The sequence below is a fragment of the Python bivittatus genome, unplaced genomic scaffold, assembly GCF_059951505.1.
Source record: "Python bivittatus isolate LINGU-HERP-01145 unplaced genomic scaffold, Pbiv_v1 ctg000480_np1212, whole genome shotgun sequence".
NCBI lineage: Eukaryota > Metazoa > Chordata > Lepidosauria > Squamata > Pythonidae > Python > Python bivittatus.
In genome coordinates, this window is record NW_028277075.1 from 66,367,013 (window position 1) to 66,382,848 (window position 15,836).

Genomic DNA, 15,836 nt, shown 5'->3' on the forward strand with positions numbered 1-15,836 from the left:
AAGGTTAAAACATAACAGGGCAATCCAAGGATATTATGCTTCCATGCCCACTCAAGCGAGGCAAATTCCTTACTTTACATCAGCGCAGGCCGGCCCAGCCTTGTCAAACAATCTCTGAGTCCAAATTGTCCCTTTCTGGAGCTGCTGAAAAAGCAATTACTAAGGGGAAGAGTCATAAACCTCCAAAAGGCAAAGGAAAAGTCAATCAGATGCCAAACATCAACTTAACTTCCCTGGACTACGAGCAGCTTCCAGGTGTTGCCCACTGAAGAGTCTCTTGCTGCAGGTGAAAGGGAGGATTTATGGCCAGTTCTTAAAGGAGACCTGTTAGATGGAAGCTACCCTTCTTTTATTCCATACAACCTTCTCAGAAAATCCTCCAAAGCTTTAACAGGTGTCTTCTGTAAATCCAGTATAGAAAAATTGTCCAAATCACTGTACTGGTTTGTTATTTGTTGTTGGTTTTTTTATCTGCGCTCAGTCATTACTGACTCTGCAGTGACTACATGGACGAGTCCTTGCAGTTTTCAAGGCAAGTGTTTTGGAAGTGGTTTGCCAGAGCCTCCTTCCTAGAGCAGAGCCCAGCTGGCGCACGCAGGAGGCGGGGTTTCCATAGCTTCGCGCCCTTTTTGGTCGAGCGCGGTTTCGCGTTTTTACCGGCAACTGCTCCCGACTCCTTTTTTCCAAGGCGCCACCAGCATTTTTCCTCCCACCGGAATGAGAGTACCCATTTATCTACTCACGTGAGTTTTCGACCTGTTGGGTTGACAGGAACTGGGGAGGAAACAGGAGCTCACCCTGTTTAACGCGAAGGCTGGACTCGAACCGCTGAAGCGTCAGCCATTACTGGCTGGCAACTTTCAGCATCATTAAGCTGCTGCACCACCGCGTCCCCCTCTTGTTATTTGTATGTCCCTTTTAATTACTAAAACATCAATTGGTTCCATTTGTATACCCAGTATATCTTTTTCCATATCATTCTTGTCATTTTTAAATTCACACGCAAATCAGTTTGTTTGTTCAATATATTTGTTGTTTTTATTGATTGTTGTACACCATCCAGAGTTCCTTCTTGTGAGATTGGTGGCCATATAAGTGTGATTAAATAAATAAATAAAATTTCAGGCTTGTCCAGTAGAGCTTGTTCCTTTTCTGTAAGCTTAAGAATTTAAAGAATTTGAAATAAACAGCAAAAAGCTAAATAAGACTTTAATCCAAGAAAGCTATAAAAGAATTAAGGGACCAGATGAATTTCAATTATTAGGACTTTTGCTATAAGATTTTGGAAATAATTATATAAATAAACAGTGCCTTCATGGAAACCAAATTGTTTAGTCTGCCTTAAGTCATAACAGAAATTTGAGACTTCATGATTTCAGAAACTGGACACTAGAGGGGACTAAAGATTGCAGGCATAAAAGGAAAAAGGAAAAAAAAGACAGGCTTGCCTTTTGTCTTTGGTCAGCACTGAGACAAAATGACAGAAAATGGTATGACATTAGAAATACTCCAGGAGATATTTGAAGAATGGGGACAGAAACTAGCAGCTACAATGTCAGCAATGATGTCTGCTTCTATAGAAAGACTATGTTCAAAAGCCCCTTCATGGATCACTGCCTTGTTGTGGCGAAGGGGCTTGCGTAACTCAGTGAAGCCATGAGCTATACCGTGCAGGGCCACCCAAGACGGACAGGTCATGACAGAGAGTTCTGACAAAATGTGATCCACTGGAGAAGGAAATGGCAACCCACTCCAGTATACTTGCCAAGAAAACCCCATGGACAATGTTAAAAGGCTAAAAGATATGACACCGGAAGATGAGCCCCTCAGGTCGGAAGGTGTCCAATATGCTACTGGGGAAGAGCGGAGGGCATTTCCAAGTAGCTCCAGAAAGAGTGAAGCGGCTGGGCCAAAGCCAAAAGGACGTTCAGCTGTGGATGTACCCGGAAGTGAAAAGAAGGTCTGATGCTGTAAAGAATAATATTGTATAGGTACCTGGAATGTAAGATCTATGAACCAAGGCAAGCTGGATGTGGTCAAACATGAGATGACAAGATTGAACGTCAACATCTTGGGAATCAGCAAACTGAAATGGACGGGAATGGGTGAATTTAATTCGGGTGACCATTATATCTACTACTGTGGCCAAGAAACCCTTAGAAGAAATGGAGTTGCACTCATAGTCAATAAGAGAGTGGGAAAGGCAGTAATGGGGTACAACCTCAAAAACAACAGAATGATCTCAGTGCGTATCGAAGGCAAACCATTCAACATCACAGTAATACAAGTCTATGCCCCAACCACTGATGCCGAAGAAGCTGAGGTTGACTGGTTCTATGAAGACCTACAACACCTTCTAGAACTAGCACCAAAAAAAGATGTCCTTTTCATCATAGGGGATTGGAATGCTAAAGTAGGAAGTCAAGGAGTAATCGGAATAATAGGCAAGTTTGGCCTTGGAGCACAAAATGAAGCAGGGCAAAGGCTAATAAGAGTTCTGTCAAGAGAACAAGCTAGTCATAGCAAACACTCTTTTCCAACAACACAAGAGACGACTCTACACATGGACATCACCAGATGGTCAATACTGAAACCAGATTGATTACATACTTTGCAGCCAAAGATGGAGAAGCTCTATACAGACAGCAAAAACAAGACCAGGAGCTGACTGTGGCTCAGATCATGAGCTTCTTACTGCAAAATTTAGGCTTAAATTGAAGAATGTAGGGAAAACCACTAGACCACTCAGGTATGACTTAGATCATATTCCTTGTGAGTACACAGTGAAGGTGATGAATAGATTTAGAGGATTAGATTTGGTAGACAGAGTGCCTGAAGAACTATGGATGGAGGTCTGTAACATTGTACAGGAGGCACCAACTAAAACCATCCCAAGGAAAAAGAAATGCAAGAAACCAAAATGGCTGTCTGATGAGGCATTACAAATAGCTGTGGAAAGAAGGAATGTGAAAAGCAAGGGTGAAAGGGAAAGATATAAGCCACTGAATGCAGATTTCCAGAGAATAGCAAGGAGAGATAAGAAGGCCTTCTTAAATGAACAATGCAAAGAAATTGAGGAAAACAATAGAATGGGGAAGACTAGAGATCTCTTCAAGAAAATTAGAGATATCAAAGGAACGTTTAGTGCAAAGATGGGCATGACAAAGGACAAAAAAGGCAGGGACCTAACAGAAGCAGAAGAGATTAAGAAGAGGTGGCAAGAATACACAGAAGAACTATACAAGAAAGATCTTAATGTCTCTGATGTCCATGCTGGTGTGGTCACTGACCTTGAGCCAGACATCCTAGAGAGTAAAGTCAAGTGGGCCTTAGGAAGCATTGCTAACAACAAAGCTAGTGGAGATGACAGTATTCCAGCTGAGTTATTTAAAATACTAAAAGATGATGGTGTTAAAGTGCTGCACTCAATATGCCAGCAAGTTTGGAAAACGCAACAGTGGCCACGGGATTGGAAAAGGTCAGTTTATGTTCCAATTCCAAAGAAGGGCAATGCCAAAGAATGCTCAAACTATCGCACAATTGCACTCATTTCACATGCTAGCAAGGTTATGCTCAAAATCCTACAAGCTAGGCTTCAGCAGTACGTGAACCGAGAACTACCGGATGTACAAGGTGGGTTTCGAAGAGGCAGAGGAACTAGAGATCAAATTGCCAACATTCGTTGGATCATGGAGAAAGCACGAGAGTTCCAGAAAAATATCTACTTCTGCTTCATTGACTATGCAAAAGCCTTCGATTGTGTGGATCACAACAAACTGTGGCAAATTCTTAAAGAGATGGGGGTACCAGACCATCTTACCTGTCTCCTGAGAAATCTGTATGCGGGCCAAGAAGCAACAGTTAGAACCGGTCATGGAACAACCGATTGGTTCAAAATAGGGAAAGGAGTACGACAAGGCTGTATACTGTCACCCTGCTTATTTAACCTATATGCAGAGTACATCATGAGAAATGCCAGGGTGGAAGAATCACAAGCCGGAATTAAGATTGCAGGGAGAATCATCAATAACCTCAGATATGCAGACGATACCACCCTAATGGCAGAAAGTGAAGAAGAACTAAAGAGCCTCTTGATGAGGGTGAAAGAGGAGAGTGCGAAAGCTGGCTTGAAACTCAACATTAAAAAAACTAAGATCATGGCATCTGGACCCATCAGTTCCTGGCAAATAGAAGGGGTAGAAATGGAAGCATAACAGACTTCATTTATTTGGGCTCCAAGATCACCGCAGACGGAGACTGCAGCCATGAAATTAAAAGACGCTTGCTCCTTGGGAGGAAAGCTATGGCAAACCTAGATAGCATATTAAAAAGCAGAGACGTCATCTTGCCAACAAAGATCCGCATAGTCAAAGCTATGGTTTTTCCAGTAGTAATGTATGGCTGTGAGAGCTGGACCATAAAGAAGGCTGAGCGCCGAAGAATTGACGCCTTTGAACTGTGGTGCTGGAGAAGACTCTTAAGAGTCCCTTGGACTGCTAGGAGGTCAAACCAGTCAATCTTAAAGGAAATCAACCCTGATTGCTCATTGGAAGGATTGATAATGAAGCTCAAGCTCAGATACTTTGGTCACCTAATGCGAAGAGAGGACTCTTTGGAAAAGACCCTGATGCTGGGAAAGATTGAAGGCAAAAGGAGAAGAGGATGGCAGAGGATGAGATGGTTAGATAGCATCACTGAAGCAATGAGCATGAAACTCAGGGAGGCAGTGAAGGACAGGAAGGCCTGGCGCAATATGGTTCATGGGGTCACAAAGAGTCGGACACGACTTAACGACAGAACAACAACAACAAAATGTTCAAAAGATGTTAAAGAAAATGACAGATGTCAAAGAGAATACCTTGGAAGATCTACAGGATAACGAGCTGAAACAAACTTCATCTGATGCAGAAATATTAGAATATACAGAAAGTGTTGAAATACTGGGGGGAAAATTGTAGATTATAAGACAGAGATGATGGAAATACCTATGACAAGCCAAGAGAATGACCTGAATAATGATTACCTACAAAAGATAATGATTTACAAAAGAGGTTTACTAAAGCCTCAAAGAAGTTTTTGAGATGGGAAAAAGAAAAATTGAAGAGAGTTCAAATCCTATGACAACATCTGAATGAATGAAATATCAAGATTGCTAGAAGCAAAAGGAAGGAGTACAAAGTTTGTTTGTTTGTTTGACCAAGGTTAAACTAAGACATGTTTCTATAAAATTCTGGGAACCCATATGGACTTTTTGCTGACACCAGGACTGAAATGTTAATGATTTATGGATTTACATAGGGATAAGGAATGGGTTATGGGAAGAAGAGATACTTGCATGTAACCTTATAGGAGATGAAGAATCACTAAGTTTGTACTTGTGATGAAGATCAGAAGTCATTTCTTTAAATATTTCTTTTCTCTTTTTCCTATCTTTCCCTCTTCTTTTTTTTTCTTTTGCTCCTTCCTTCCTTCCTTCCTTCCTTCCTTCCTTCCTTCCTTCCTTCCTTCCTTCCTTCCTTCCTTTTCCTTTCTGAGTTTGTATTGTCTTTTATTATTGTTTTTTAAAAATTCAATAAAATTATTTTTAAAAAAACAAATGCTTTATGCTAGTTTGTCTAGCTTTGCTGATAAGGAAATAGTTTAGTCCTCAGAGGAGAAAAAAGAAGGGCCACAGATGGGCTCGCATTAGAGGTGGTGTTAAGAAATCATCAGAGGACTCTGGGAAGAATGGAGGAAAATAGAAATGGAGATAAGGCTGGAAGCCAAAATAAGCTTAGACAGCTCTGACAATTAAAAACTATGGTTTCAATAAAGAATAATATGAGCTGGTTAACCTGAGCTGGATTGGGCAATGTTTGCACTGCTGAAGGATTATTGGTTCAAGGGCCATTCTGGATATACGTTTGCTGAAGAGACTAGTTGAGTGTCAACCAAAGAAATGTGCTAAAGATCAAAAGAGGAGGAGGTGCCACATGAATGTGTCTACCAGTGCAGAAAACTATTGGTGGAGCTGAAAATTACTGTATAAAAGAAAAGTTGAAAGATTTTGCCAGAGAGAGAAAAGAAAAAACACCTACCATTCTGACTGATAGAAAAGTGCCATCAATCTCTGTAAGTCCTTAATTCTAAAATTAGGAAGTAGAATTAGAAAAAGAATACAGCTTATGTAAGTAACTAATGCGCGCATAATTCACATGAAAATTTGCAAATATGTGTGATTAGGCTTTAGGTTTTAGGCTGGAACCTTGCGTAGAGAAAAAATGTTCTTCTCTTGCAGTTTAACTGCTTATCAGCTGAGGCTTGGGAGGATGGAAGAGTTTGCAATGGAATGCAATGCAATTAACTGCTTGTCAGGTAAAACTAAGAAAATACTGACATGTATAAAACCACCCAGAGTCACCCAACAGTGAGATGGGTGGTGACAAATTTGAAATAGGTAGGTAGGTAAGTAGGTAGGTAGGTAGGTAGGTAGGTAGAAAGAAACTATGCTTCTCATTTTAATATGCTTCATAATAAAAGGGGAAGACCCTGAAGTAGTATCTTGCACTAAATTTCTATCAAATCCTAAAAACCCAATAGCTACTTCACAAAGATTGCAATTTCCTTTTCTCAAAGACAAGAGACAATATTCTTCATCTTGGAACTCTAAACTCCAGAGATGGAACTCAATGTAGATTTTCAGCTGACAGAACTGCTTCAGTCAGAAAGATGGGAAAAGATTAGTTTCCTTTCCCCCAAAGCACCCTATTTACACTTCAAAATCTGAACCATAGAGTTGGGAGAGTCTACTAAACAGATATTTATGAGGCATGGGAGAGGGCTCCTAGTGTTTGAACTGAATGCCATTTTTGAAATTTTGTATTTCAACTTATGGAAAGCAGTCTCAATGGAAAATATTCAGCCTGACATTCATTTTTACAACTCCTGAGATTTGGATGCCTGTATCTACATCAATCTATATCGAAAATTGATTTGTTCAAGCTGTGTTGTTGGAGAAGGCTCCTGTACATTCCTTGGTCAGCAAAAGTGAGTTTAGTACTGGCGTGTATAAAACCAGACATCACTGGAGGGAAAAATCACAAAATTCCACCTTACTTATTTTGGCCATGTCATGCGATCAAACTCACTGGAAAAGGCAGTTATACTCAGAATGGTCAGCAGTAAAAGGAAACAAGGCCGTCAAAAAATATGCTGGCTAGACACCATCAAAACCAACACCAGCCAGAGCATCAAACAACTGAAAGAAGCTGTACAAGTTCAGAAAATATGGAGAGAGCTAGTCCATAGAATCACCAAGAATCAGACACAATTGAACAGATAGCATCACCATCATCATCTACATTTCCTCATTCAGTGATTCTGTCAGGAGACTTTAACCCTTCAGTCAATAGCTCTTGATATTTACCTCATTCCAATCTCATTTATACTGGTAGAAAAGAAATAAATCCAAGAAGCAAACCCAAGGGAACATGCAGACGTTTCTGCTCTGTGTCTACACGAGACAGAATGATGCTAAGTAACTTGATTGAAGCTAGTACTGAACACTGATAACAAACTGAAATTTATAAAAATAATTTTACGCTGTATTGAAAAATCAATTTTCCACACTAGACAAGCAAAAATAAGAGACCATGAATAAATAAATGAATAGAAAAGCAATGCTTGATACAGTGATAACTGTTACAACAGTTTGCAACATTCAGCCAACATTCCTCTGCTCACAGAGTCACAGGTCTGAACATTCTTTTACTTTAGGCCTACTTATAACTTTGAACCAGCAAGTGGGATAACTATTTGTTGAGATAATCTAGCACCAGGGCTTGACTAAATGCAAAAGAAAGACCATATTTTGCAAAACTCTCATGCAAGCATAACAATACAGTTATAAATTGTTCTTAAAACTGCAGTGAAAACCATTCCACAGGAATGTAGGCTAAGACCTAGTGAAAAGCCTGAGTTAAAACATTTCAGATTTTATGGTCAAAGAATTCTTATGACTCGGCCAGAACCAATCTTTTGCTGAATTCATCCTGATAAAGGAGACTCTTACCTTCCCCCTCCTTATGATATATCTTGCTTTACAGCTTCCACTTTAATTCCTCTCCTTTTCCTCACAAATGTTGAAGCACCACTGAACATCATCCTGGACTCTTGTCTAACTTCTTCTCCTCTCCACATCTTTCACCATTCTGGAAGGAGCCATAACTAACTTGAAATTTGCCTCTTTTTGTAATCAATAATGCTGTTTTGGGGGGCCTCGTCTCTGTTACTCCTTTTGAGGTACCTTATAAAATATTTCCATCATCCAAATTAGAGGTACATAATCTCCAGCTCCTTGTTACTGAACTGCCTCATCATCTGTGACTAGAAAGATAAAGGCTCAGAATACCTAATACAGATGTGCCACCACAAATCCCATGAAAGATTTGAGGAAATGTGAGGAAAAGAAATGGCAAATGGTTGAGTCACTGATTATCATGTTTCTAAAGAAAAAATTGTAAAAAAATAGTGGACTTACCTGCCAAAATGATTTTCGAAATATATATAAATCCATCTCAAATGCAGCTGTAAATATTATAATTGGTGTAAATAAATGAAGGAAAAGTATCGGATCTATATTTGCGATTTTCTTCACAAAAGGCAACTGACGATAAAAATGAGCAAAAGGTCTTGTTAATTGAATAAAATGTGTATTATAAAACTCTTAAATTCTCCCCTTCCCAAATACAGAATTGAAGGGAGATGAAAACAGATACTTTGTTGTAACTTTGTTGATATTTTGTTGTACTGTTTAAAATTTGGTGTGAGGGAATGCTACTACATCCCACCACTGAACACAATATCTTTAGAAAGGCTAAATAATGTAAATTACTCTTGTACACTAACTTCTAATACTATCTGATAGAATAATCTGCACATGGATTCACTAATAGTAACTCTGCATTATAAATATTTTTAAAATGTAGAACCTGTACGAAGTTTACTGATGAGGAATATGCCTCAACTCAGGAAACCACACTATTTTTAATTCCCAAAAAAAGTCCTTTCAAATGCAATCCCAAAGGTAAAAATATCAGTACACTTTTAAGGTCACCAAAAACATGATGGGATCCTGGTGCTTCCCAATAACTCTTCTTCTGTGAAGCATACTTTGTTTTACTACTGTTGAGAAGCCAAACTATGTTTACAGTACTCCAGATGGTCACCTATATGCCAGGCAGATTGCAGACATTCTGAATAAAAATTCATTCATGTTAGACACAGAATTTACATCTTCACAAGGGATGGTGGCATGCTCTGGGTCATGTACAAAGCCAGGTTACCCAAGTCCCTCACTCGTTGCTAGTGACAGAACTGAAGCTTCTTTGGAAAGAGAAGAGAAGCTGTTAGACTAGAGCAGGAGAGAGCATCTTCCCACAGGCTTCAACACCAGGAATTTACAATATGCCTCTTGTAAATATTTTAAAATATCTCATTCACTCATTCTTTCATCCGTCCATCCATCCATCCATCCATCCATCCATCCATCCATCCATCCATCCATCCATCCATCCCATCTATATTTTTGCCTATCTTATAAACGGGACTCTGGGCAGCATACAATAAAAACAGACATTTAAAGACTTGCACTAATTAAGCCTTTACTCTCTGTTGTCTTTATGTCTCTGTGTAAATTACCATATATCCTAAACAGCGTTCATGAATCTCGCTTTAAAGATTATGTCAGAGCTCTCTTAAATTCAGAGGTGCAGTATTACATTCTATTTTATATTTCCCTTTAAAAAAAATCAATTACTAATTATTTCCTCATGAGTTGGGTAGTTCTGGAAGTTACTTTTTTCCATAATCCTGAGTGTTTGTATTTTACTATTTTACACTAAATAAGGGTTATTTATTTATTTATTTCTGCCTTCAAGTCAGTGTTGACTCCTGGTGACTGCCAAACAAGTCCCTGCAGGTTTCTTGGCAAGATTTTCAGAAGTGGTTTGCCACTGCCTGTTTCCTAGGGCTGAGAGAGAGTGACTGCCCCGAGGTCATCCAGCTGGCTTTGTGCCTATGGTGGGAACTCACAGTCTCCCAGTTTCTAGCCTGACGCCTTAACCACTACATGGTTGAGCCATTTGACTGGCTCAAATAAGGGTATTACATTTGATTTTTTCTTCTTTTTATGTATTTATTTTGTTTATTTCTTGTGAAATTGTTCTATCTCCCAAGAGGGGAGGAAGAGAGGTAGCTACAGAATTTATTTCATTATCATTTTCTTCCTTTTAATTTGCCAGAAAGGTTAATGTAGTTTATGGGAGCTCCATCTCTCTCACGTTAGGGTTAGAGGAGACACAAGGTAAGGTGCCCCCCTCGGAGATAGGTGGTGGCAGCAGGAACTTCAGGCCACTACACCAGTCAGGAGGCAGGGTTATAGGGTGTATAGAACCAGAGGATATCTGGGACAGGAAGCTTAAGACCTCCACCTTTCACCATGTGTATTCAGCCATACCATTACAATTGTTGTTCTAAATCCTATTTATCTGCTATTAATAACAAAGAACTTGCTCCCCACAAGAGGCCTGACCAGCCCAGATAACTGCTCCTTCCTCTGGTGTCTTCAATGTTATAATGTTACAACACAAGTAGAAGAACCACCCAGTTGCAAGGAATGCCAAGACATATTATTTTAAAAGTAACAGAATCAGGTGCCATGAAAACCTACATTTTCCCAATATTTCTGCTACAGAGGGAATACTTTGTAGTGTTCAAAGTGCCATGGCTAGAAGCACAAATTCCACTTAAGTTCAAGCCAGATAAAGATTTTGGAAGGCATGTAACATCTTTGCTGCGGGAGCTGCATTGGGTTCCGGTTTGTTTCCGGGTCCAATTCAATGTGTTGGTAATCACCTTTAAAGCCCTACATGGCATGGGTCCAGGCTACCTGAGGGACATCTCACCCCCATTACATCAACCTGCCACCTGGTCTGGCAGAGAAGGCATGTTGCGGATCCCATCACTGAGAGAATGTCGACTGGCGGGTCCTAGGAGGAGAGACTTCTCTGCTGTTGCCTCCGCCCTATGGAATACTCTCCCCCAGAGGTGAGACGGGCCCCGACCCTCCCAAGTTTTCAGAGGGAATTGAAGACTTGGCTCTGCCAACTTGCCTGGGGTGAGGAAAGATACAATCAACCCTGGGGATGGCTGGCATCTTGACAATGCGTCCTGAGGATTTCCAGTGGAGGAATAATGGCAGAAGGTTAATTCCGGCTGAAGCTCTGCTGAACCCAAAATTATAAGCGTGGCAGACCAGGTGTCCCAGGAATTTTTTCCGAGACATGAAACATTCTCCGGGCAGGGAGAAGCCTCAAGCTGCACGTCTTCCAGACAACTATAGCTTATTGAACGTTCATTGGATGCAATCGGATGGTGAGCAACCAGCTGGGAAGCAGGTGGAACAGCTTGTCTGAGCCTCGCTTAAAGCCTCCTTAAAGAGACACTACTTCCAGCCACCCCACTTCTAAAATCACCATTGTTGTTTATTATTCAAAGAATTTAAAGAGGCTATCCCCAGTACAGAAATACTTCTTCTCTTGGTTGGCTTTCATTATTTTTTGGGATTTCTAAGTGCATTGTACTGGATTGGAAGGATTGAAATATGAGCATGCAACTCGGAAGTTTTAAAGTGCTATAGAAAGTTTTGTATATTTTCAGGAGACTATTTTTCTATGTATACCTTACCTTTGTTCTTGAAAAGGAAGATTTTTATATAAGTGGATTCCTCTGGAGTTGGAGCGATCTATTTTTAGATGCTGTGGGAAAGTTTTGGTCTGCTGATTTTCCTAAGCTGTGATTGCCTGTAGACTTCCTCCCCCTTTGCTTTGTTTCTAGTTGTGGATATCTGGTTACATTTGATTGTTGGGAATACTATCTTGGGCCACAAGAAGGAGCTAAAGTATTATATTTGGATTTTTGCATTATTGAAAGGAAGAAATAGCCTTTTTCTCTCCCCTTCTAAGTAAGGGGGGGGGGGGAAGAAGAAGATAGAAATAAAGATAATGGCTACCAGAAAGTTAACAAGACGTGGTTCTGGTGATGTTGACTGGATAAAAGGTATGTTTGAAGAATATACTTTAAAAACAACACAAATGATTACCCAAACTGTCACTCAAGCACTGATGTAAAGTTTCTTGAACTTGAAAAAAAGGTTAGATCAAAAAATTGATCAGAAACTGAAATAATGGAAAAGAAATTAGGAGGGATTAAAAATTTTAACGATAGAGTTGACTTGTTGGAAAATGAAAGGGAAAAAGAATTGGACAAAATTACATTATTTGAGTTGAGAGACAAAGAGTTCTGTTTGAGGCTTAGGGGAATCCCTGAAGTTAAAGAAGAAAACAAATATGATTACATGTGCCATGGCAGAACTAATTGACTGGGAGGAAGACAAAATGTTAGATGAGATAGAAAATGTTTTTCGCATAAACTCCAGATATGCAATTGTACATGGTAAGCCAAGAGATGTGCTGGTACAGTTTTCTAGGAGAAAAACAAGGGATTTGATTTTGCAAGCGCATTTTGACTCTAAACTTAACATTGAAAGTGTGGATATAACGGTCCTCAAAGAAATACCAGTAAGGGTTTTAAGGAAGAGAAAAGAATATGCATTTCTGACAAATGTTTTGAAAAAAAACAAAATTCCCTTTCGTTGGGAAAAATTGAAAGGGATAAATTTCTCCTACCATCAACGAAGATTTAAATTAACTTCGATCTAACATGTTTATGTTTAAAGTTTTGGAACATATGGACTTTGGAGAACATTTTATATAGGGAATAAAGTCAATATATACGCATTAGAAGGCTAGTATTATTATGAATGAAGAATTAACTGAATAATGTCATACACAAAAAGGAACAAGACACGGTTGCCCTTTGTCACGTCTGCTCTTTATTATGGTTCTCGAAGTTCTTAAAAGAGACATTAGAAGGGATGAACAAATAAAGGGCTTAAAGATTAAACAAGAGGTTTTTACATTGAGGCCTTTTGCCAATGGTTTAGTTTTGATATTACAAGACCCTCTGGTAACTGCTGAGCACTTGATGAAGAAACTGAAGGAATTTGGCTCACTGGTGGGTTTTAAAATAAACAAACAAAAAACAAAAATGTTAATTAAAAACATGACCCTGCCTGATCAAGATTTGCTGATGAGCAAGATGGGTTTCACTATTGAAAAAAAGGTGACATATTTCGGGGTGATTCTATCTACTAAGAATAGTGTGTTGTTCCAGAATAACTATGGCAAAATTTGGAATGAAGTGAAAAAAGATTTGGTAAGATGGGAAAAATTACAATTGTCTCTCATAGGGAGAATTTCAGTGATTAAAATGAATGTTTTGCCTAGGATGTTGTATCTTTTTCAGACTATACCGATTTTGACTACAGATTTACTGTTTAAACAGCGGCAGAGAGATATATCTAAGTTCATTTGGAAAGGCAAAAAACCGAGAATTAAATATAAATTGTTACAAGATGCCAAGGAACAAGGAGGTTTGGGTTTGCTTAATTTAAAATTGTATTTTGATGCTTGTTGTTTGCTTTGGATGAAAGAGTGGATAACCTTGGAGAATAACGAATTATTACTACTTGAAGGTCATGAATTAAGATTCGGGTGGCATGCCTATTTGTGGTATGACAAAGTTAAAGTTAATAAGGATTTTAAGAACCATTATATTAGGAATGCCTTACTGTGGATCTGGAATAAATATAAGGTAAGACTGTCTCCTAATGAACCTTTGTGGTTGTCACTTCAGGAAGCATTTACTAGAGGAGAAAATGTGGGAGAAATGAAGTAGTTAAAATATAAAGATTGATTAAATTTTGAGGAGGGTGAACCAAGTTTTAAAACAAGAGAACAGTTAGAATTAGGTTTTACATGTCACTGGTTTACTCAATATGCAATTGTTTGAACGTTTTAAGTTGGACAAAAAGAATTATAGATTAATGAAATATCTTATTTTGAAGACTCAACTCTGTATAAATGAACACGTTATTGCTAAAATGTACAAGATGTTGTTACAGATGAACTTAGAAGATGAACAAGTCAAGGACTGTATGATTAAATGGGCTAAAAATTTTGGATACAGTATCATGTTGGAACAATGGGAAAATATGTGGAACAAAGGTTTGAAATTTACATTGAATTATGACTTAAAAGAGAATTTTTATAAAAAGATGTACTGCTGGTATTTGACTCCTGATAAGTTATCAAAAATGTATACTGGTGTAAGAAATGTTTGTTGAAAATGTTCACAGGGTGAAGGAACCTTTTATCATCTTTGGTGGACTTGTGAAAAAGCTAAAAAATTCTGGGACTAGATATGCATTGTTATTCAAAAAATTCTTAAAGTGAATATTAAAAAAAAAACAGAATTGTTTCTACTGGACTGGAGAAAGGATTGGAGAAACAATATGGATCTTTGCTTCTATATATGATCACAGCTGCAAGACTATTATATGCGCAAAGATGGAAAGACTCACAAATACCTACAGTGGAAGAGTGGACTATTAAACTAATGGATTTGGCTCAAATGGCGAAGCTAACAGCCTTAATAAGAGATAATACTATTTCTAAATTTGTCTCCTCAAGGCAACCCTTCCTAGATTATGTGCTTGGGTTGGGAAAAAATGAAGCTTTGATTGTGGGATTTAATGATTAGATGGTTTGTGTTGCTAGAAATAATGTGAATTAGGAATAAATAGTGGTAAGAGATTAACTTTTTTTTAATTTGTACTTATATCCATATTGGAGATAGTCAGAAGTCACTTTTTGTTTCATCTTTCTATTTGATCTCACTCTTTTAGTTTTTGTCTTTTTCTTTAAGTCCTATCTTCTCTCTTTTCTCTCTTTTCTGATTTGTATTTTAATTGTACTTTTTATATATGTTAATAAAAGTTCTGATCACGAGACAATGCGCCCTGAGTTTATTAACATCTAATTAACATCTGCCTCTTGGATGTATTATAAAGGAAGTGTGTTTTGAACATATTGTAATTATTTAATTAATATTTATCTATTTTAATCAATATTAATTCTATTTTTACTGTAAACCGCCCAGAGTCACCTCACAGTGAGATGGGTGGTGACAGATTTGAAATATAAATACATAAAAATAAATAAATTTTGGTTAATTTTTATTGCATGTAAATAGTAACATAAACAAGGAGAGCAATAGGTAGTGTAGATTTTCCAGCAAAAGTTTCCTAACCCAGATTTACAGATGTATTATTTATTATTGAACATAATTTTAGATGTTGCAGTATACATGAAATGATGTATGTAATTGATGAGTGGAAAAAAATTAGAAAATTAGATGAAATGTACTGTTGCAGAATTAAAATATTCTATTAGAATAATATTTCATCAGAAAAAATTCATACTGAAGCCACTTGAGATGGCTTCTCCCTCCCCATGGGAGGGGTGGAAATGGGCCATTTGAATAGAGCATAACAGATATTTTCTTTTCTCACAGGCATTATTTTCCTGCAAACCATTAAATCAGTACCTTGGACAGTATCCATTTGCCCTGTATCCATCCCAATAACAATGTAGTACATTTGATCAGTGCCCAAGTTGGCAATTTAAAAATGATATATCCATCCTGTAATTTTTGGGCTCACAGGATCCAAAGTAAGTTTTAGCTTATTCCTGGGCAGTTCAATTTAGATGCCAAAAGGGGCCTGGGGGAGGGACCAGTAATGGGGAAGTGAGAATATTACAGGACTAAAGCTTGCTTGTATTGATTTATTAAGATGATTTAATAAACCTTATTCTGTTTGGTTCATCATATGACTG

At 38.2% G+C, this 15,836-nt stretch overlaps 1 protein-coding gene across 1 annotated transcript in view; it reads right to left on the reverse strand.

The window, feature by feature from the left end:
• LOC103067910 (solute carrier family 9 member C1-like) overlaps positions 1 to 15,836 on the reverse strand; it is a 133,749-nt gene that overhangs the window by 111,017 nt on the left and 6,896 nt on the right. Inside the window, exon 3 of the mRNA XM_088145101.1 lies at positions 8,519 to 8,644. Within this exon, the coding sequence (XP_088001227.1) occupies positions 8,519 to 8,644 (126 nt within the window). The remainder of the gene's footprint in view (positions 1 to 8,518; positions 8,645 to 15,836) is intronic.